The sequence below is a fragment of the Spermophilus citellus genome (assembly GCF_964194105.1).
Source record: "Spermophilus citellus genome assembly, chromosome: 4".
NCBI lineage: Eukaryota > Metazoa > Chordata > Mammalia > Rodentia > Sciuridae > Spermophilus > Spermophilus citellus.
In genome coordinates, this window is record NC_138185.1 from 28,465,350 (window position 1) to 28,487,179 (window position 21,830).

General features: G+C 46.1%; 1 protein-coding gene across 1 annotated transcript in view; it reads left to right on the plus strand.

Annotated features, from left to right (window-relative positions):
- Positions 1-21,830, plus strand: part of TGM3 (transglutaminase 3) — a gene marked incomplete at its 5' end in the record, with an annotated part of 64,646 nt that overhangs the window by 28,874 nt on the left and 13,942 nt on the right. Inside the window, 6 exons of the mRNA XM_081292826.1 lie at positions 9,091-9,264; positions 9,610-9,861; positions 10,378-10,496; positions 11,274-11,402; positions 14,835-15,012; positions 15,117-15,252. Of these exons, the coding sequence (XP_081148952.1) occupies positions 9,091-9,264; positions 9,610-9,861; positions 10,378-10,496; positions 11,274-11,402; positions 14,835-15,012; positions 15,117-15,252 (988 nt within the window). The remainder of the gene's footprint in view (positions 1-9,090; positions 9,265-9,609; positions 9,862-10,377; positions 10,497-11,273; positions 11,403-14,834; positions 15,013-15,116; positions 15,253-21,830) is intronic.

Sequence of the window (21,830 nt, forward strand, 5' to 3'; positions counted from 1 at the left end):
TCCTCTTGCTGGAATAAGAGTGTGTCCAGTTATTCTGCCTGTTGGCAAAGAAGGTCACCTGGACCATGGATGGGACAATGGTGGCTCAGGCAGAGTCAGCACTATCCTACACACAGCAGCCTCGAGCACCCCTGGAATGAACAGGAGTGCAGACTGTGCACCCAGGTGTTGGGTCCCAGGTGGAGGGGAGCACTGTTCCCCATCCCCAGCGCCTCATACAGGCAGAGTCCTTAGGGTGCAAACCTAAACCTAAGACCTCTGCTGCAAAAGACCAGAACCTCTTGGGGACTACGGTTCTGTCCTGCTGGGGGCCATGAGCTTTCTTACCAACCACTTTCCTGAACATGGCACTAGCCTTGGCTTCAGGCATTACCTTCTCTTGGCTCTGTTTCCCCATCTCCCGAGGGTGTGTCACATTCTGGACTCGTGGGTCGGCCACCAAACATCTCCCGGCAGCTGACGCATCAGGGGCTCCTTGTCCCATGATAGCAGCTAGGCATTCCTGCTAGGGTGCTACCTGCTTCTTTCTGTGAATCTTCTGGGATCTTTCTGGACTCTCTTTGCATTCTTGATTCAGTCACCTGGACTCTGCTCACTCTGAAAAGTAGATGACCCCGCTGGGCTCCAGTGAGGACCAGCTACCTCCTCTGTGCCCCAGACTCACTGTCTTGGCTGACGTGGACAGCAGCTGCTACCTGTTCATCAGAGACATGTCCCCCCTGGCCTGAGGACCACCCATACTTCGGTTTTTGTTACCATGGGACTGTATTCAGGGGCAGGGAAACCAAGGGTTACAAGGGCAAGTCAAGAGGTGCTCCCTGGATTGACTGTCCCCTACTGGTGGAGTGAGTGGTCTCGGACAGGTAAGATAACTTGTGTGTCTGGGTTTCCTCACCTGTACATGAGGGTTATTGTGCTATCCACTTCCTAGGTGTCCCCTAGGACTGGAAACTTCTTTCATGAGTCTGTTTTCTCCTTGCTTTGGGATCTTATGAGATGAAGTTTATTTCCAAGGATGATATTCAAGGATGATTCCCAGGGGATCCCCCTGTTAGAAACCTCCCTAACACCTGTCGTCCTGTCCCCTCACCAGTCCCCTTAATACACTCCTAGAGCCTTGGGTCCTGGTGTCTGCATGAGTTTCTTGTCCACCTCAAATGATTTCTCCATGCTACCTCCACTTGCGGGGCTGTTTTCTCAGTTGGGGCCGTCGCTGTCCTCCCCAGGGACACATGTCAGGCTGCGTGTGTGCTGAAGTTAGGAAATTCTTTTCCTACCACTTGGGAGCAGAAAGAGCGAGAGGTACGTCGTGGGCTGGGTGATGAGCTCCAAAGAAGCCTGCATTCCCCTCTCTTAGATTTATTTGGGAGAAGAGGACAGTGACACCCCCCTCCCTCTAGAGCAGCTCAGGTGAGATCATGTGAAAAAGTGTCAATAGTATCAATGACACAGAGGCCTAAGGTAGGCAGTGCTCACAGATCTTTTAAAAAATACTAGTGCTCTTCCTACCCCAAAAGTGCTAATTGACTGGTCTGGGGTGAGGCGCAGACCAACATGACACTCTCCAAAGGATTCATCTGGGCAGCATGGTCGAGAGACCCTCCCCTGGTCTGAGAGATTCTAAACTCTGTTCAGAGGGGAATGAGGTCCCCCTTCCCCTCTAAACAGGCCATGGATGACAGTTTCCAGGGACTGGCCCTAGTTTTTGCCCCCCCCCTAACCACTTGGGTTAGCTGCAGGGTGGCAACTTAGAGTCATCCAGGCTGAACTGGGGTCCAGGCTCTGCCTGAGCTCGTGATATTGGACAAATGACTTCACCTGACTCAACTTCCAAGTGCCTCATCTATAAAACGGGCATGACCACATCAGAGAGTTTTTCTGACATTAAAAGATGTAATGCAGGTAAAAGGCTTGACATAGTGTCTGGCTCTGAAGAATACTGCCATGGCAGCCCACAAAAAGCTCAAACCCTCCTCTGCTCCTGCGTGACTTTACCATTATATGTGCAAACCCAGGGATAGGGGTGGGTCTGTCTTAGATCCCAACAATAACTCTACAAGGGAGGACATTCAGATCTCAAAACTCCTTTCTACACATGAAGAAAGAACAAATTAGAGACACTGATACTCTTGCCTGTCTAGGCCACCAGTCCAGGGCTTGTCCCTCTTTGTCCCAGAGAGCCTCACACCAGCTCCTTCCTCTGTCCACCAACAGAGCCCCAGACTTCCCACTACCTGGCGCCACTGGTGCTACTCAGGGCTGGAAAGTATGAATAGGGAGGCCAAGCTAAAACAGCAGAGGCTGGAAAGAGAAAGGGGAAGGGAGGCTGTCGTCAGAGCCAGAGGTGGGGCTGGCCAGGAGCTGGAGAGGTAGGTGCCTGTGGCCCAGGGGGCGGGAAGAGCGGCAATCGGAATGACTCACAGCCCTTACATGACTTGGATCTGAGACCCGGCTTCTGGGCCAAGCTTGGCTTATAAACTTCTCTGTGATCTCAGCAGATCTCTTCTGTTTTGAGGTGGGGACAAGGGGTGGGGGCAAGGAGTGGGGGCTCAGTTTCCTATCCAATAATGTTCAAATTTTGGATTCTATCACTCTTTTTCCAAGCTGCCCATTGAAACCCGTGAGCGGGTTGTGAAATCAGCTTAGTGGATGGTGACCAGCAATCTTTTAAAAATATGAAATAATGGAGAAAGTATCTGAGTGCTTTATACCCAGCTTTATAAGAAGCGCTAACATTGTTTCATGAAAGTTGGTGTCGGTTGCTGATTGATGTGTGCAGACACGGTGTAAAATGCGTTTCTTAATGTGGTTTCTAGATTTTTTTTTTTTTTGAGAAAGAGAGAATTTTTTAATATTTATTTTTCAGTTTTTGGTGGACACAACATCTTTATTTTTATTTTTATGTAGTGCTGAGGATTGAACCCAGCGCCCCGTACATGCCAGGCGAGCCGTTACCGCTTGAACCACATCCCCAACCCAAGTTTCTATATTTTTTTAAAAAGCTCAAAAGCCATTCACCTAGATGATTTTTTTTTTTTTTTAGAATTTCCTCTCAGCTGTAACTCTAGAAGTGTGTCAGATAAAAATATATCTTTGTCTTGAGTAGAGTCTGGGCAGGTAGGAGGTCCACCTCCTGGAGTAGTTGTCATGCCACATTGGGTCACCTGCCAGCTCCTCTGTGGTGTGATCCTTCGTGGAGCAGAGGTGAAACTTAACCACACGCCCAGCAACCAAGGCGTCCTTACCTGCATGCTACAGGGACTCACAAGGGTCAATTGGGCTGATAGTGACCCCCTTTCACAGTCTGCCATGTTCTCCCATCACCCCTGCCAAAGTTAGACCCCAGACACCAGCAGGGCAATTGATCAGGTTTCTCTGTGACAGTGAGCCTCAAATAAGTGCCTTACCAAAAACAAATAAATAAACAAACACGACAACAGTTTCTTTCTTACATAAGAGGTGTAGATGCAGGCAGTTCTGGGCAGGTAAAGGCACTGTGGAATCTTCCTTGGCCCAGGCTCTGTCCTGCCTCCAATTCTGCCATCTCTAGGGTCTGAGGTGGCCACTGAAGCCCTGTCCACCCTCCAGACAGCAGGATGGAAGAAGAGGGAGGAAAACCAGCAAAGGACATTTGCCAACAACTTTTTAAAAGAGCCTTCCTCCACAGGGCACGGTGGCACACACCTGTGATCCCAGTGGCTCAGGAGGCTAAGGCAGGAGGATCACAGGTTCGAAGCCAGCCTCAGCAACTTAGCGAGGCTGTAAGCAACCTAGTGAGACCCTGTCTCAAAATAAAAAGTAAAAAGGGCTGGGATGTGGCTCAGGGGTTGAGTGCCCCTGGGTTCAATCCCTGGTACTGAAAAATATAGAGCCTTTCGTATGAATGTTTATAGCAGCACTCTTCAGAAGAGTCAAAAGGTAGAAACCATCCAAATGTCCATCATGTAATGAATGGATAAACAAACTATGATCTATTCATAGAATGGAATATTATTATTCGGCCATCAGAAGAGAATGAAGTACTGATACATCCTATAACATGGATGAGACTGAACAGCAGCATTATGCTAAAGAGCACATGTTGTGTGATTAATTTATATGAAATGTCCAGAACAGGCAAATGCATGGGAGAAGAAAGCAGATTTGCAGTTGTCAGGGTCTAAAGAAAGGAGGAAATGGGGGAGGGGGACTGCTAACAGAGGGGGCTCTTTGGGGACCAGATAGTTCATAACATTGTGAATGTACTAGAAGCCACTTTAAAATGATTAAAATCGTGATTTTTTTTTAATGTTATGGACATTTTACCACAATTTTAAAAGTTAAAAAAAAAAAGATTCTCTGGAATCTATGTTTAAACGTAGAACTGCCTACAAGTCAGGGCCAAACTTTATTCAGGTGACCACCCAGGTGCAACGGAGCCAGCGAAATATGGTGCCTGTTGATAAGGGGGATTTTATGACCAGGAAAGGAACAAATAAGTATTGCGAAAGAATTTAGTAGTGTTCTTCACAGTAGGACTGCTGGTGGCTCTGATATTCTCAGGGGGAAAAAAAAAGTGAGAAATTGCCTGACCCTCGAGTTAAGCAGTAACTCAAGGAGGTGGCATGATATTGTGGGATGAGCCCTGGAATAGAGATCCAGAGGTGCCCTTTGTGGGAACCTGTATTTTCCTCTGATTTTTTTTTTTTTTTTTTTTTTTTTGCATACTGGGGATCAAACCCAGGGCCTCACACATGCCAGGCAAGTGCTCTACCACTGAGATACACCCCCAGCAAGAATGCACCTCTCCATTCCCTCCCTCACCTAGGCTGGTGCAGGAAACAGCCCTGAGGTTCAAACATGTTCATGAATTGCAAACTTGAGGAGAAACATAGATGGTCAGGTCCCTTCTCCCCCTTTGTCTCTGTGCACGGCTGGCAGCATAGGCAAAGTGCTCTGCCAAGGGCGGTGGGGGGAGGGCCAGGACAGGAGCAAATGGGTATTGGGATAGAATTTAGTAGTGTTAGGTGGAATTCAGAACTGTGGATTACCATCCAAATGCAATAATAATATTCCATTCTATGAATAGATCATATTTTGTTTATCCATTCATCCCCAAGTAATCCACAGGGTCAACAGGTCCTTTCCAAGATCCCAAGAATTTTAGGAGTTGGGGGTGGCAGAAGCATGCATTTCTTATGGTATCACACCTGGGTTTAGAACCCTCGCTTTGCAACTCCTGGATACAGGACCTCAAATAAGGTGCCTTGTCTCTCTGAGCCTCAGTTTCCAGTTTCGAGAGTTCCTCGATGACTCACTGCAGCCTGTTGAGCAATGTCTTCCTCCTCCGTCCTCTCCAGCTCAGAGGAGGCCGTGATCCCACGATACCCTTGTGGAGAGCAGACCTCCTCCTCCTCCTTGCTGGGGCTTTCACTTGGTGTAGGAAAGGAGGCGATGGTGAACGTGGGCTCCGGGGGCAGCCTCCTGTGACTGTGTACTATAGTCCTCCACGCTGGAGCCGGGTGACCATGACACGGCCTTCTCCACACCTTGGCTTCCTCATCTGTAAAACAGAGTATTACACATGCCCGACTCACAGGGTTTATGGGCTGATGCACGTAAGGACTGGAGTAATGACAGGCACATGGATGCCCAGTAAACTTCAGCTAGTACTGTGATCGGGGCCTCCACAATCACCCTGGCTCTGACCCGGGGGGTCATGCAAAGTGCACCCATCTCCTCGCCGCCCATGTCCCTGGTGGGAGGAATGGTGTTTCTGCAGCCAAGGCCCCTGGAGCTCAGTCTTGTCTTGGTCATTCTCCCAAAGGACCAGTCACTGGTCCCTGGGATGAACGAGAGGGGCCTTTGCTGCTGACACAGACGCAGCAAGGACAACACGAGCTTTCCTAGAGCTGCCACAGGTGTGGGCCTGTCGGCGGGGAGGGCAGGTGCCAGGTGCAGCTGCAGGGTCCCTCCCTTCTTTCCTTCCCCTGTGTTGGCAGAGAGCCATCTGGGGACACACTTTCTGTGCCCAAAGAACTCTCGGTCTAGAAGAGCGTGTTTGATCTGGAGAAGGGCGTGCTTCCTTTAAGGTTGAGAAAGGAGGTGAAGAATCTGGAAGTGGCGTAGGGGGCTCAGGTGGTCTGAAACCAATTGTTCCATGCAGGCCTTCTTTTTCCTAAAGTAACTCCACGAATAAAGCTCTACCATATCTTCCCTGACCGGGACCAACAGAGAGCAGTGAGCAAGGCCAGTAGGAGGCAGAGGTTAAAAAAGCTGGGGACCATAGCCCTAGAGAGACCGAGGACCCAGCAGCCTGGTTGTCTATAAACCATGCAAAGCTCAGTGTCAGTTCACATCTGAGTCTCTGCATGGCCATCTCACCTGCTACTGATGGCCAGGACCATTCACCTTTTCTTCCTCCTTCCCTCTTCTCCCTCCTGGCCTCCCTTTCCTCCGCCCTTCATTCAATCAATTCTTGAGGTTTGCATGCATGTCTCTGTTTCCATAAATAACCCTGCCCTGGCCCCCTGCTTGCTCCTGTCTCCCTCCCTCCCTCTCGGTGCAGGGCCTCTGTTCTAGGCAGCTCACTCATCTACGCCTGCCGGCCTCTCTCCCCATCCTCGGGAAAGCACACTGCTCTATTGACACCTGACAAAATTATCTTCTTTCAAGTCCCAGTATGTTCATCCTTCTTTTTAATTTGAATTTATTTTTAATAGATAAAGACTGTGTATATATTTTTGGGACACATACGATGTTTCAAGGCATGCATATATTGTATAATGTTTAAATCAGGTTCGACATGTCTATCTCACCATTTACCATTTTAGGGTTGGTTGTTCGTCTTTCTTAGAGCTCTCTAATTATAGCTTAGTACTCATTGATCAATCTGTCCTCATACCTCCCTTCCCTTTTTTTTTGTCCCCAATGAGATCAACCTTTTGCATATGAATGAGACCATGTGGTACTAGTCTTTCTGTACCTGGCTTACATCACCGCACAAATGATCTCTAGTTCCATCCGTGTTGTCAAAGGACAGGATTTCAGCCTTTTTTGTGGCTGAATAGTATTCCATTGTGTGTATGTACCACATTTTATTTACCTGCTCATCCCCAGCTGGACACTTAGGTTGACTCCAATTCTTGGCTATTGTGCCCAATAAACCTAGGCGGGCAGAGGTCTGTTTGACATACTAATTTCATTTCCCTTGAATATTTACACAAAAGTAGGATTGCTGGATCATAGGATAGTTCTAATTTTAATTTTTGGAGGACTTTTCATACAGTTTTCCAGGCTGGCTGAACTAGTATACATTCCCACCTGCAGTATGCAAGCCTTTCCCTCTTCTCTTACCTCCTGGCCAGCCCAGCCCTTGTCTTTTGTCTTTTTTACAATAGCTATTATTTCTAGAGTGAGGTGTGGTTTCCTGTGGGTTTTTTTTTTTTTTTTTTTTTTTTTAAAGAGAGAGTGAGAGAGGAGAGAGAGGGGAGAGAGAGAGAATTTTTTTTAATATTTATTTTTTAGTTCTCGGCGGACACAACATCTTTGTTGGTATGTGGTGCTGAGGATCGAACCCGGGCCGCACGCATGCGAGGCGAGCGCGCTACCGCTTGAGCCACATCCCCAGCCCTCCTGTGGTTTTGATTTGCTTTTGCCTGGTGATTAGTGATGCTGGGCATTTTTTCATAGACCTGTTGGCCATTTATATGTCTTCTTTCAAGATCCAGCTTTTCACCAGACACAGTAAGCAGGAGGTTCACCAGTTCAAGGGCAGCCTCAGATACTCAGTCCTAAACAATTTAGTGAGACTTTGTCTCAAAAGATTAAAAAAAAAAAGAACTGGGGATGTAGCTCTATGGTCAAGTGCCCCTGGATTCAACCCCCAGTTCCTAAAAACAAAACAAAACAAAAAAAATTCAGCATTTTCAATGAAGCTTTTTCTGATCCCTATAACTGTGATTGTCTGCTGCCTGTGTGACTGAAGCACCCTCCCTATGGGCAGGGGACAGGATTCCCCTGACTCCATCATCCTTTGTCACTCATGCCTATCTCACCCGATACAGATGATATTAAAACTCCATCTCACACATTTTTCCACTCCAACATAGGGTCTAACAGAGTGTGGTACAAAGAATAGGTGTTTTATATCTGTCTAATGAATGGGTGCCCTGCATTTCACCTTCCTTTATGGACCAAATTTTGAGTGGTAGTTACGAGGGTGTTTTATGACGTTAGTTTTTTCCAGGGAATGAGCTGTTCTACAGGTTTCCATGAGCCAAACTCCTCATACGTCATGGGGTCTGTCATAAGCCCCATATAGTGTGGCTCTGTCACTTCTATAATCACATGAGCAGGACTGGAGTGGGGTGGATTTTGAGATGGGTGTCCTTGGGGTCTCATCCGGGGATTTCACTGGCCTTTGATCCAGTCCTCTGTGTAGCTTTTGCCGGTGAGTTTTTGCAAGTTCCCTCGGAGGCTGGAATTTCCCAATCTCCAGGTCTAGAAATGTTGCTGAGGGTCATGGTTAGCAGCATCCTAAGCTCAGGCCACCTCCCAGTAAATGTTTGGCCCTTGGTGACTGGGGAGATGCAAGGACACAAGAAAGCAATCCATGCCCCTAGAGTGGAGACATGCATCCTCCTCCCCAGTTCTGTTGGAACCTCATCCACTAAGCAATGAGACATGCTAAAACATAGGACAGAGTTGCTCTGGGGACACAGGTCTTCTGAATGGCTGGTGAAGTGTCCCTGAGTGTTTGGCTTATTCCTTGAAGTCTGAGTGACAGGTCACCAGATACAGATGAAAGACCCTCTCAGCAGTGGGAACAGTAGGTGGAGTGGCTCAGCTCTTTACAAGATCGGGGCCTTTCTATAATCTTGAATCATATGAATTGGAATATCTGAGTCTAGAAAGGCCAAATTGGAATAGACAGTGAGATTTTTACTAGGCAGGATCAAAGTCTTTTTGACTCTTAATGTGATTCCTTCCAGAAGTTCGGCTCTGCCCTGACTAGCCTCACCCCATCGCTACTTTTTGGTGTCTTATACTCTTCTCCACTCCACCACCCTTGACTCCCAAGAATTCAGGTTGTCCTTCTCTGTCTCACAGCTCTGAGACTCCAGAGTGTCAACTGGCAAAAGTCTGCCAACCGGGATGCACATCACACAGAAAAATTCTCCAGCCAAGAACTCATCGTGCGCAGAGGCCAGCCCTTTGAGATCGCAATAGCCTGGAACCGAAATATTGCCCCTGAAGAACATCTAGATTTTGTGGTCTCCACAGGTACCTGCTCACCTCCCCACCACATCCACAGACACCTGAGTAGATTTTGGGACTGCCCATCCCAAGGACGATGGCCACCACACTGGGATCAATGGGCTTTTTTTTTTTTTTTTTTTTTTGGACTCTGGCCCAGCTCTGCCATCAGTTCAGTGTAACCTTGGGCAAGTGGCTGCCCATCTTTGAGCCCAAGAGTCATCACCTTCAGATGATACTTCCAGCGGGATAATAGGAACTCCTTTGGATGAATCCCCCCCGAAGGACTTTGCGATTGTACTGGAACCTGACATGTCCCCATGGTCTGACCCACCGTCTTGGGTCTCCTTCATCTTCTGTCTTCTTTGACAGGGCCTTCGTCCTCAGAGTCAGCCAAGACAAAGGCGACATTTCCAATCAGCACTGGGAGCGCTGGAGGAGGCTGGAAAGCTCTGCTCAAGAGCAAGGAGGGCAATTTGCTGACGGTCATCATCTCCAGCCCCGTCTCTGCACCCATAGGGTGGTACACGATGAACATTCAGGTCACCTCTTCCTCCTCCTCAGAAGGGATGTACACCGCGAACCTCGGAGTATTCGTACTGCTCTTTAACCCCTGGATGCAAGGTAAGCCTGGATCCAAGCTGTGGACCTGGAAAGGAGGTGAGGGAATGCCCTTTTGCAGGCTCAGGTTTCACTGGGGCAAGTTTGTGGGCCGTGGAGAGAACAGAGAAGCTAGAGGTCAGAAGCTCTGCCACTTACCAGCTTTGTGACTTTGAGCGGTCAACGCTGTCTCTCTGATCCTCAAATCCTTCCCCATCAAGTGAACATCCTGCTATTTCCTCTGGGGGTCACTTGAATTTTTATCCTGCCTAGCATGGTTCATTATAATTCTGACTCCAACACAGTTCTGAAGCTTGGCGATAGCTTTCTGCCTGAAGGAGGGAGTGTGTCATCCCTGGGGTCTCATTGCCAGACCCTCAGGTCAGCCCATCTACTCTTTCCAGCCCAGAGTACCACAAAGAAGGTTGGAAGCATTAATAACCCAAGACCTCATTCCCTAGGCACAGGTTGGGGGAGGGCTGATCGCTTGGATCCTCTGTGGGATTCTAGTCCCTGGTATCTGCTTTCTGTGTCAAACAGGGGATGATGTCTTTATGAGTAACGAAGCCGAGAGACGAGAGTTTGTTGAGGAAGATTCTGGCGCCATCTTTGTAGGAAGCACAAATCGAATTAACATGGTTGGCTGGAATTTTGGACAGGTAACAGTGAAGACTAAGGACAACGTCCCAATTAAGCAAGCTCAGTGGCTTGTCTCACAGATCAGCTCCGTATCTGTCCATTTGCCTGCCCTTATTCATTCATTCAGAAGATATTTATTGATCACCTATTATGCTCCAGACCCTGAGCTGCTCACTGAGGATACACGAGATGGAGAAGATCTGCTGCTTTAAGGAGTCACAAGCTAGTGGGCTTGACAGACACACGTTACTCAATTAGTACAAAGAAGTATTACTGGGGCCTCAATAACATAAGGCCCCAGAAAGACCGTCAGGACAGTGACATAGCTTCTGTTACTCATTCAGTGTAAAAGGCCAAAGGACCTAGTATGAGGCAATTACTTAATATAAGCCTCATATTGTGACAATGGATTCAGGTGTATTTTTATAAAACTGGTTTCCCAGGAGTCTAAATAATATAGTCCAGGTCACAGTCATAGCTATAAGAAAACTTTGAGAAGACCTTGGCCTGATCATTCACTGGATAGAGCAGCCGGGGCCGCACAGGCTGAGCAACAGACTCCCAACTCCACGGCAGCAAAGCAACGGGGGAGTAGGGACAGGGTCTTGGGTACAGCAGTTTGCAGGGCTAATGACTGGGCACGGCCACTGTTCCTCAGAGGCTCTCCGTTCAGGAGGTCACAGAATGGAACGTCCCATCGAGATCCTGTGGCCTCGCCATAGAGGCTCGCGTTCCCTTAGTTAGCCAGGACCACTTGTCATTTCTTTCGTGGTAATATATAGTCCCATTCTGAATAGTATGAAGAAGACATTCTGAAAATCAGCCTCACCGTGTTGGATAAGAGTCTGAACTTCCGACGTGATGCTGCTACTGATGTGGCCCGAAGAAATGACCCTAAATACATTACCCGGGTGCTGAGCGCCATGGTGAGTAACAGTAGAAAGGTAATTACTCGTGGTTACCTCCATTGGGAGGCCTTTCTCAGATGAGGGGTTAACCTGCAGCTAAGCCAAGGAACCTGCCTGAATCCAGCCAGATTCAGCCACCTGCCCACATCATAGACAAATGGGAAAAAAAGAAAAGAAGCCCAATGTAGAGACGCACACCTGTCATCTCAGGGGCTCTGGAGGCTGAAGCAGGAGGATCCCAAGTTCAGAGCCAGCCTCAACAACTTAGCAAGGCCCTAAGCAACTTAATGAGACCCTGTCTCAAAATTAAATACAAACAAAAGGGCCGGGGATGAGATTCAGTGGTCAAGTACCCCTGGGCTCGGAGCACAGGTCAGTTTCTTGTTCTCAGCACGAGGAAGTTTGGGTGCTGTCTGTTCCAAAGGGTACTTCCTCTTTGGGCATCTTCCAGGGATGGGTCAGGAAGGAGAGGGGATGCAAAGATAGCCTCTACTCTATCGTGGGGCCTCTGAGAAGGGAGGCACATTACATCCGCTAGGGAGCCCGGGGCTTTAACCTCCTTTGCCATAATCCAGCTCCTCCACAGAAGAAAGCTCTAGACTGTCGGGACACCCATTCATTATCTAGATGGGGAAAGATGCTCACGGAGCTAGTGTGTGTTGCTCACAGTGCATCAACTGTGAGTCAGACCACAGGAAGGCCTTGAGCTGCCCACCCAGGCTCTCTTTCCACTGACTTCGACCTTGGCATGAGAGATTTGCCACACATGAGCATGCACACACGCGCACACACACACACAACTAAATCCTGGAGGAATCTGTGGCTCTGCACTCAGTGTGTAGAGAATGCCTCCATTAAAAAATGACCAGACAAGGTTGGAGTTGTGGCTCAGCAGTAGAGCGCTTGCCTAGCTCGTGCAAGGCCCTGGTTCGATCCTCAGCACCACGTAAAAAGATAAATAAATAAAATAGATTGTATCCAACTACAACTAAAAAATAAATATTAAAAAAAATGACCAGACAGTGTCCCAGTAAATCCCATTATCATATGTAATCATAATGCATCAACCACAAAATTTTTTTTAATTCAAGTAAACAAGAGGATCAACCAGCTTACAAGTTAAGAAATAAAAGTCAAAGCAAGTTCTTTCATTTTAACTTTCTTGAACTAAACAATTACCTAGAAGTATCTCAAACTGCTTTTTTATTTTGGTTCATGATTTAGGCTTGTCTTGGTCTTTTTACTTTTGAGATGCATTATTATTATTTTATTATTATTATTATTATTTTATTTCTAAACAAACTAGTTACTTGGTTAGAAATTCCAACAACTTGCAGTTGCAGGATACATATGCAGGGTTAATTGGAGAGGGCTATTTGAGAGTTGAGTCTGAAACCAAGCCTTGCAGGAAAGGAATGGAATAGGCTCTAAGAACCTGGGGGCCCTGGGATCAGTGAGGGCCAAGGCAGTCAAAAAATGGTACGAAGAGGAAGCAAGATTGGGGCTGAATCTTGAAAACCAAGTAACCTGGAGGAGGGGCTATTAAAGGGAACTCAAGTCTAGCTGGAGTTCAGGGCTTCTCAGGGAGCTGAGCTCTTCCACCAGGAGCGAGAGGGTGCGGCCAGCCGGCCCTACAGCTGCTGACTCACTAAGCCAAGGGCCAAACCACTTTATCTCAGAGCCAATTTCCTCAGCTGCACCTCCCTGATGCTCTCTCCAGACCTCCCTGTTGGGCTGGGCCAGGAGCTAATTATGGCCTATGAAAGGGCTTTGAACACTCAGCTTTCGGCCAGAGGTGACCCTGCTGATTACCACACTGGTGGCTGCACACTTGTGACGTAAGAGAGGGAGAAAGGCTGCACATGTTCCATCTCAGAGGGAGGGCGCTCATGGCCTGGTCCTACAATTATAGTCCAGACCCTCCTGGAAGGGGTGCGGAGCACCTCTGGACTGAGAGCCAGGAAATGTTGGGCCCAGCCTGTACTGGGCCAGCATCTGTCTGTTTCCAGAATATGCATTCCCATAGGCCTTTCCACTAGGGATGTTCCAAAGAGAGGGAGTGGAACCCATAGGTTGGAGAAGCCATTGGAGGTCCTGGTCCAGCCTCTTGTATAGTGGGGATAAATGACACAGGTTGCTAGAAGGAAGGCAGCCTAGCGAACATTTCTTCTCACTTTCTCTGCATTGAAGACATAAGGCCCAGGGAGGTGAGTGACCTGCACAGGATCCCCAAGCTGACCAGTAGCAAAGCAGTGCTTATAACCTAGGTTTCTCCTCTCTTTCTGGTGTGTGTGTGTGTGTGTGTGTGTGTGTGTGTGTGTGTGTGTGTGCGCGCGCGCGCGCACACAGACACGTGGGTGCATGCACACACCCACACTAAGCATTAACCCAGGCCCTCAAGCATTCTAGCACCATCCCTGGCCCTCTTTTAACTTTTCATTATGGAAAAAGTTCAGATTTACACAAAACAAAGGATAATAAGTTCCGGTAGCGCGCTCGCCTGGCATGCGTGCGGCCCGGGTTCGATCCTCAGCACCACATACAAAGATGTTGTGTCCGCCGAGAACTAACTAACTAAATAAATATTAAAATTAAAAAAAAAAAGTTCCTATGTACCTATCACCAGGTTCAGCAATTGTCCACCCACTCAAGACTGATCTCGTGTCACGTCTGACCCCCTCCTCCACAGATCATTTGGTAAATCCCAGACAGGACACTGTTGATATCATTTCACCCATAAGTAATTCAGGTCCTTACTTGGTGCTCTTTTATTTTCCTTTCTTTATCTGAATGGTGCTGGGCTAGAACCTAGGACCTTGTGCATGCTAGGCAAGCCACCTGTCACTGAACTGCACCCCAAGCTCTAGTGCTCTTCTTGTTCTGCAATACGATTGTGTTCCTTAGTAGAAACATGCTCTAGGTCGAATGCATGAATGAATGAATAAATTGATGGATGAAAAAATGGACAAATGAATGAATAAAAAACAATATTCCCTTTTTATTCTTTCCAAGAAGTTAGATCTTAAAAGTCTTAAAATGGTCTTTGTAGAACATGAGTTTCAAGTCATGGACCCCCTAGCTGACAGACAGCAGTGATAGCTAGCTCATGAGTTCTTTTTTGCAAGAAGTCCTCTGCAAACTGTGTTTCTGGCCCTGCTGGGCCCCTGGCAGGCTGTGGAGTCTCTGTTTTCAACTGCAGTGCAGGATTGATGTGGGGATCAAGGGCAATCCAACATGGCCCATTAAGCAGAGCACCTCTGAACCCATAAACCACATAGGACTCCTAAGGGGTTATTGTTAGAATTATCACCCCCAAAATGAAAGACATAAAGGTTCCCTCAGGGGTCCCTGATTTTCTTTCTCATCTCCCTACCTGGTCCTCTGAATTCTGCAAGTCACTCTCCTAGGACAAGTATGATGTGGATTCATTTGTGGGGATTTTCTGTCCAGATCAATGGCAACGATGACTACGGTGTGCTTCTTGGGAATTGGAGCGGCAATTACGCTGGTGGCCGGGATCCAAGGAACTGGAACGGCAGTGTGGAGATCCTCAAGACATGGGAAACTTCTGGCTTCAGGCCAGTCCAATTTGGCCAATGCTGGGTGTTTGCTGGGGTCCTCAACACAGGTACGTTGACTGTGATGTGCCTTTTCTGGGCCAGGGGGTAGCCATGGGATGTGCCAAGGTACCCGCTCCACAAGCCAAGTCCTCATGCCAACCCTGATTTGCAGTGATGCGATGCTTGGGGATTCCCGCCCGCGTGGTCACCAACTTCAACTCGGCTCATGACACAGACAAAAACCTCACCGTGGATGTGTACTATGACCCCATGGGAAACCCCCTGCAGAAAGGCAGTGATAGTGTATGGTGAGTATCTGACCCTGCCATGTGACCGTAAGCACCAAGTTTCTGGCCCTCACCTTCCCCTGGAACCCAGGTCCATCCGGAGTTGGAGGGAAAAACGTGCCTAGTCTTAGCTTCCTCTCCAAAAGGAGATGGTTGGTGGAACAAGATGCCTGGTCTTCTGGGGGAAGGTTCTCTAGTTGCAACCTTTCTGTGAAGATCCTATACACTAGGAGCTGCAGGGACACCTGAATGTTTAAGACTGGCTCTCTCTGCTCAAAGCATTTATGGTGCAATTAGGAGAGGGGTAGGAAGCCCTTACTAGAGGTGACTTAGCAACCGGCATGGTGTGTGACCTGCTTGGTGAGTGATTCAGACAGTGAGCACTGTGGGAACCTGGAGAGGGAATCTTCAAGAAAGGCTTCCAGAGAGCAGGAAGGTGGAGCTTTTAAGCTGAATTTTGAATTAGAACTCTCATTCAGATATAATCCCTTTTGGGACAAGTAGAGGTTGATGAAGACATACCTGGGTGGCTCACTGTCATTTCTGTTGGGAGGGTTCCAGGTCTAGGAGCTCTGACTGTTCCTGAGGGTCCTGTCCTCCTTCCTCTCGCACCTCCTTTTCTGATCCCTTCTCTGCAGTGGAGCTGGTGGCCATGCCCCACCCCAGCCCCTGCCAGCTGTGGGAGGGGGAAGCAGCCCACGATGGTATGAAGACAGGGAGTCTTGAGCCCTTGTTCCAGTCCTACAACCGGCTTGCTGTGGGCGGTTCCCGAGTTCCTCCCGTCAGTGAACTCAACTGTCATTTAAGTCTCTTGCAAACTTCACTACTTTCACTCTCTGTAGCTCCAGCCCACCTCACTTTTGCTATGAGGGCTACCCCTCCCCAAGCAGCCATGGTACCCTTTCTACATTAAATCCATCCAGAGGAGAGCTGAAGCAAAAGTCATTTCTGTCTGAAGTGAAATTACTAACCTATTATTATGAGAACAGCCTGGGTTTGGATAGAAAAACCTTTGGTCTGAATCTTTGTGAGCTATAAATGTTGGAGGCTTTTAGAACCTTGTCCAGCAATAGAATGTGAGGGTCATGAGGCTAAGCATCACAAAATGCTTAGTAATGATAACAGTGTAGCCGGTGGCTTGCTGAGCCATGGCTGTGTGCCAGGTCTGTGCTCACATTCATCTTCACAAATGACAAGGAGCGCCCTATTATTGTCATCCCCATCTTATAGTCGAGGGAACTGAGGCACAGAGGTTGAAGAATTTACCCAATGGCACATATCCAGAAAGTGGTGGAGATGGAATTTGAACTCAGGCAGATTTATAAACTATAGAACCAGGCATAGTGACACACACTTATAATCCCAACAACTTGAGAGACTGAGGCAGGAAGATCGCAAAGTCGGGGCCAGTCTCAGCAACTTAGCAAGACCCTAAACAACTTAGCAAGATCCCGTCTCAAATATTTTAAAATATTTTTTAAAGGGCTGAGGATGTGGCTCAGTGGTTAAGTGGCCCTGAGTTCAATCCCTACTACAAAAAAAAAAAAAAAAAAATACTAACAATGACAGAGTGTTGTTACTATTCCTAACTGATGTTGGAGAAATCTGACAGCTCTCACCTTGAAATTTTTCCAAAAGAATTTGGCTGGTCACCAATGAGAGCTCTGGTTATGTTGAGTGCTACGCAACTCATTCCGGAGAAGCTAGGCTGGTCTTTTGTTTGTTTTTTGGTTTTGTTTTTTTTCGGTTTTTGTTTTTTGTTTGTTTGTTTGTTTGTTTTCACGCAGCAAAAGCTACTTATTTGTGAGACTAAATGTATCCCAGAGTCTCCATGAAGAAAAATGACTCGCCCAAAATCACACTGTGAATTAGTGAGCAAACTAGAGGTAGAAAACAGGTATCCTTAAAGAGGACTCTACCAAGCCAAAGAACATTAGCACTGGAAGGGTCCTGAGAGGATTCTGCTCATTTCAAAGATGAGAAAACAAAGGCATAGAGAGAAATATGGTCAACCCTGTGAGTCTGTGGGTGTCACATCCACAGATCCAACCAACTGTGAGTCAAAAATGTAGTTATGCCTGTGATGAGTGCATCTGTGCTGACTGAATACATACAGACTTTGCTGTCATTACTCCCTAAACAATGCAGTGTAACAACTATTTCCATAGCATTTGCATTGCATTAGGTATTAGAAGTCATCTAGGGATGATTGAAAGCATATGGAGCATGTGCAAACACCACACCATTCTACATACGGGATTTGAGGTTGCACATTTTGGTATCTGCAGGGGGGTCCTTTTCTACATCTCAATCCCCACTCCCCAACCCCATAAAAGGAAAGGCTAGATCAGGAATCCTCTGCTATTTCTTCCAGGTCTTTTTAAAAATCACATTCACAGCGTCCAGTGGGGAACATATTTTTCTAAGCCCTTCTGCTCATGCCAATTTATTCACAGTCAGGACAGTTTAGGGAGAGCTTAGTTAAGGATGCTTTTCTGATCCAGTTCCCTGTCGGGCCACTGTGAAGGAGGTCTCTGGAGCCCACTTAGTCACTGAGCAGCCACCAAATGATTCAGAACAGTTCGGCCAAGGTTAGCTTGATGTTTCTGGCTTGTTTCCTTAATTTGTTAGACTCCATCTCCCAATTTCTGTAGTCACAGACCTGACTGTACTTGTAGGCGGTGTGGAGCTCTGGGATAGGAGGCAGGTGTGGGTTGCGCAGCCCTGCCTGGCAGATGGAGCTGGGCAGAGCTTCCAAGGAAGAGCTGTGCAGACCCACTCGGCAGAACTCCTGGCTCCTCGTGCCGTCTCCAGTCACAGCTCTGCCTCTGGACACGTGAGCCCACTAACACTTAGCCACTGAGACCCACAGTGAGGCAAACAAGAGTAGCCTTGTCCTCAGGACAGCTGAACTCAGCAAGTGTGACTCAGGACCTCCTTGATAAGACACTGAGCACTGAGAGGGGTCCATCCTCTAGCAGGAACTGCAGTAGAGGACTTCATAGCTTGTAAAAAGATTGGCTATGATGGAGCAGAAGAATTGAAATTGTTGAATTATGTGGAAGACTCAGAGACAGCAGAGAGGTCCCGGTTGGCATTCTCTGGGCATGTTGGCAAAGATAGCTTGCAGAGGCTGCATCTGAACTGTGGTTTGAGTTTATCTTTAGAAGGGGTTGGGCATTGGGGTTGCTTTCCAAAATGGTCTCCTAAACCCGTGAATTCTAAAGTAAGCTTACTCAGTTGCTTTCTCTATAGTAGTGGTTTATAAACGTCCAAGGTTACATTAGAATTGCTTTGGATGGAGCCAGGGGTGGTATTGTGTGCTTGTAATCTGTAGGAGGCTGAGACAGGAGGATTGCAAGTTTGAGGCCCGCCTGGGCAACTTAGTGTAAGACCCTGTCTCAAAATTTAAAAAAATAAAATAAAATAAAGAGGGAAGGGGATGTAGCTCAATGGTAGAGTGGCCCAGGGTTGAATACCTCATACAGAAAAAAATAAAAATTAAAAAGAAAAAGTTAAATTGTGTGGGAAGAGACAGGAAGGACAGGAATCTACATATTTTAATAAACAAAAACTCAGGTAGTTCTGAGGTCTGAGTCTTTCCTGAAACCCTGAAGACAGAAATAGGAGCCTAAGTGGGTGGTGGGAGAGAGTGTGGCTACAACCAGAAGCTCAAACTGGAATTTCGGTGATGATGCCGATGGGCATCTGATTGGCACGTATCCCCAGTATGTGGGACCAATGTAGTGGCTTCTACGTGAGGGAGGAACCAGGATGCGTTTGTCATCTGCTCTGTCTTAATCCCCACTTTGTAAATAAGTACTAAAACGCTGCTACTAACCAACCCACCCTTCCCCTGGGGTTCTTTGCCAGGAACAACACAAATGTGGAGTCGAACATGGTGTTCTTACCGCCCTCTCTTCCCTCCCTGTCCCCTGTGCCCACCTAAGATCATCTTCCCACACTCCCTCTGTCTTCTCTTGGTGAATTCTAACCCATCTTCAAGATCCATTCAAAAAGACACTTTGTGGGTGTTCCTGGAGATAAATCTTATGACGACTTTTTTCCACAATTGTAGGAAATGTCAAAATGTATATGGAAGTAAAACTCACGATGATTCTGTCACTCACATATTTCTAACATTGATAGTTTCTATCCAAACTTTTCTCCATGAGTTGTTGCTATTTGTAGAATTGGGAATTATACATTATGCAAGATTTGAGAACAAGACAAAACCTTTAATAGGTACACCCTTCCCTTTCCCACACCTGGAAACCAACCACTTACAGTTTTAATCATGTGTTCATGGCTAAATATTTTATTACTAGCATTTTCCTGTCATCAAATAATCTTCAAAAATAAGATTATTTCAAATAAAAGATAATCTATTATTAGTTTGCTTTTGTGTAGAATTTTTTATACACAAAACTTACTAGGAGACTTGAACATCACTTCACTTCTTTGCACCACAGTGTACAGATTTGTCAAATGGGGATAATAATCATTTCTATCTTATAGGATGCTATAAGGACTGAATGAGTTGATATAGCCAAGGAGTGAAACTCAGTGGTAGAGCCCATGCTTAGTGCATGTATAAGGCCCTGGGTTCAATTCTTTGTACTGGAAGAAAGAGAGAGAAAGGGCTTGAGTGGGGAGAAACAGAGAAGGAGAAAAAAAAAGGAATGGCACATATCCCCAATATGTGGGACCAATGTAGTGGCTTCTGCGTGAGGGAGGAACCAGGATGCACTTGTTATCTGCTCTGTCTTAATTTCCACTATAACAAAGGCAGTTAGAACACAGCTTTCCATGTTAATACTATGTTAGCTATTATCATTTATATACTATATATAATTATTAAATCTTCATTTATTTTCTAGTAACAGAAGTCATGAGTAATTTTGAACATACAAAATGGAAACAATATAAAACTTTTCATATATTACCATATACACAATGTATACACCAAACTGTTAATCCTGGCCAAGACAATAGAACTTTGGGTAATTTTTTCCAATTTTTTTTTATTTCAAGGGGTTTCATCACACACAAGATTTTGTAACTTGATTTTCTTACCTCATGGTGTACTTTAAATATAAGTAAGCACCAGATTGATTTTTCTAGTTCCTTTTTTGCTTAATTTCATTTCACTTTTAATTGGCAAAAACCAGTTGCACATACCTATGGGATGCTCATTCTCTTCCATGGCTGCATGATGCTCTGCCCTATAGCTGTGCCACAACGTACCTGACATTCCCTTATCCATGAACTCTTTCTCCCAACATTTTTACTATTACAAACAATACCACTATGGACATCTTTACGTGGACATCTCTGTGTACTCACGTGAAGTTTTCTGTGGGAGAAATTCCTAGAGGTGGAAATACTGGCTCTGTAGGCCTGTAGGGGTTTAAAGGTTTTTATACTTGTTGCCAAATTACCCTCCACACAGGTCATACCCATTATACTCCCACCATTGTGCATGTCAGCACTCGTTTTCCCACCGGGAAATAAGAACAACATGAGCCTGTCATCCTGTGCTTTAATGTTTGCCAGTCTAATAGATGTAACCTTTGTGTCATTGTAATGGTTTCTCTCTGTCATTTTAATTTTCTTTTAATAGTAGTGAGGTTAAAATCATTATCATGTTTATTGACCATTTGTATACCTTATGAAAAATCTCCTGCTCATTGCCCTTGATGGTCATGTGTTTCTTTTTGTCTTTTTTTTTTTTAAGTCTTTGTAAGTATAATGTTAATCTAGTAAATCTCTATCTAGTGTGTGGGTTGCAACTCTTATCAAAATTTTTACTTTATCAATTTTGTTTCAAATTTTTTTCTCCCTTGTCTTCAGACTGGTTAATTTCTACCTATCTGTCTTCAAGTTTATCCATCTTTTCCTCTGTCATCTTCTATTCTGCTATGAAGTCTGCCTGTTGAATGATTTAATTTCAGTTAATTTATCTTTTTTCCAGTTAAAAAAAAATTCCATTTGGTTCTTTTCTAAATATTTTCTGTTTCCCTGCCAAGGAGCTCCTGTCTTTTCATTCATGACTAGCATATTTACCTTTATTTCTTTGAACATGATGATAATAGCTGCTTTAAAGTCCTGGTATAATAATTTCAACATCCACATAATTTTACAGTTCATCTCCGTTGATTGTCTTTCCCTTTGAAAATAAATCACTTTTTTTTTCTGGCTCTTTGCATGTTGAGTCATTTTAGATTGTACAGATGTGTCTGTATTCTGTTATTTTGTTTGAGAAATCCACTGTGGGGAGACTCACTGCAAATCCTCTCACCTGTAAGTGAAGCAGCTCCAATCTCAGTTCTTTCCTTTATCTTAAGTTGCATTATGTGTGATGTGTCTCATACATGTGTGATTCAGGGCCAATCAGAGGCTGGAGTGGAGTTTATAGACAAACTTGGGGTACCTTTTCCCTGACTTTCTTTTCAGAACACTCCCCCTCTCTCTCTCTGCTATCTTAGTCAGCCCAGGATCTGTTTCCTGGGTCTTCAGGCCAGAAGGATATTGGGTTATATATTTTAGAGTTTTTTACTGTCCTTCACTTTTCCCTTACCATAGCCCCTCCTTGGGGC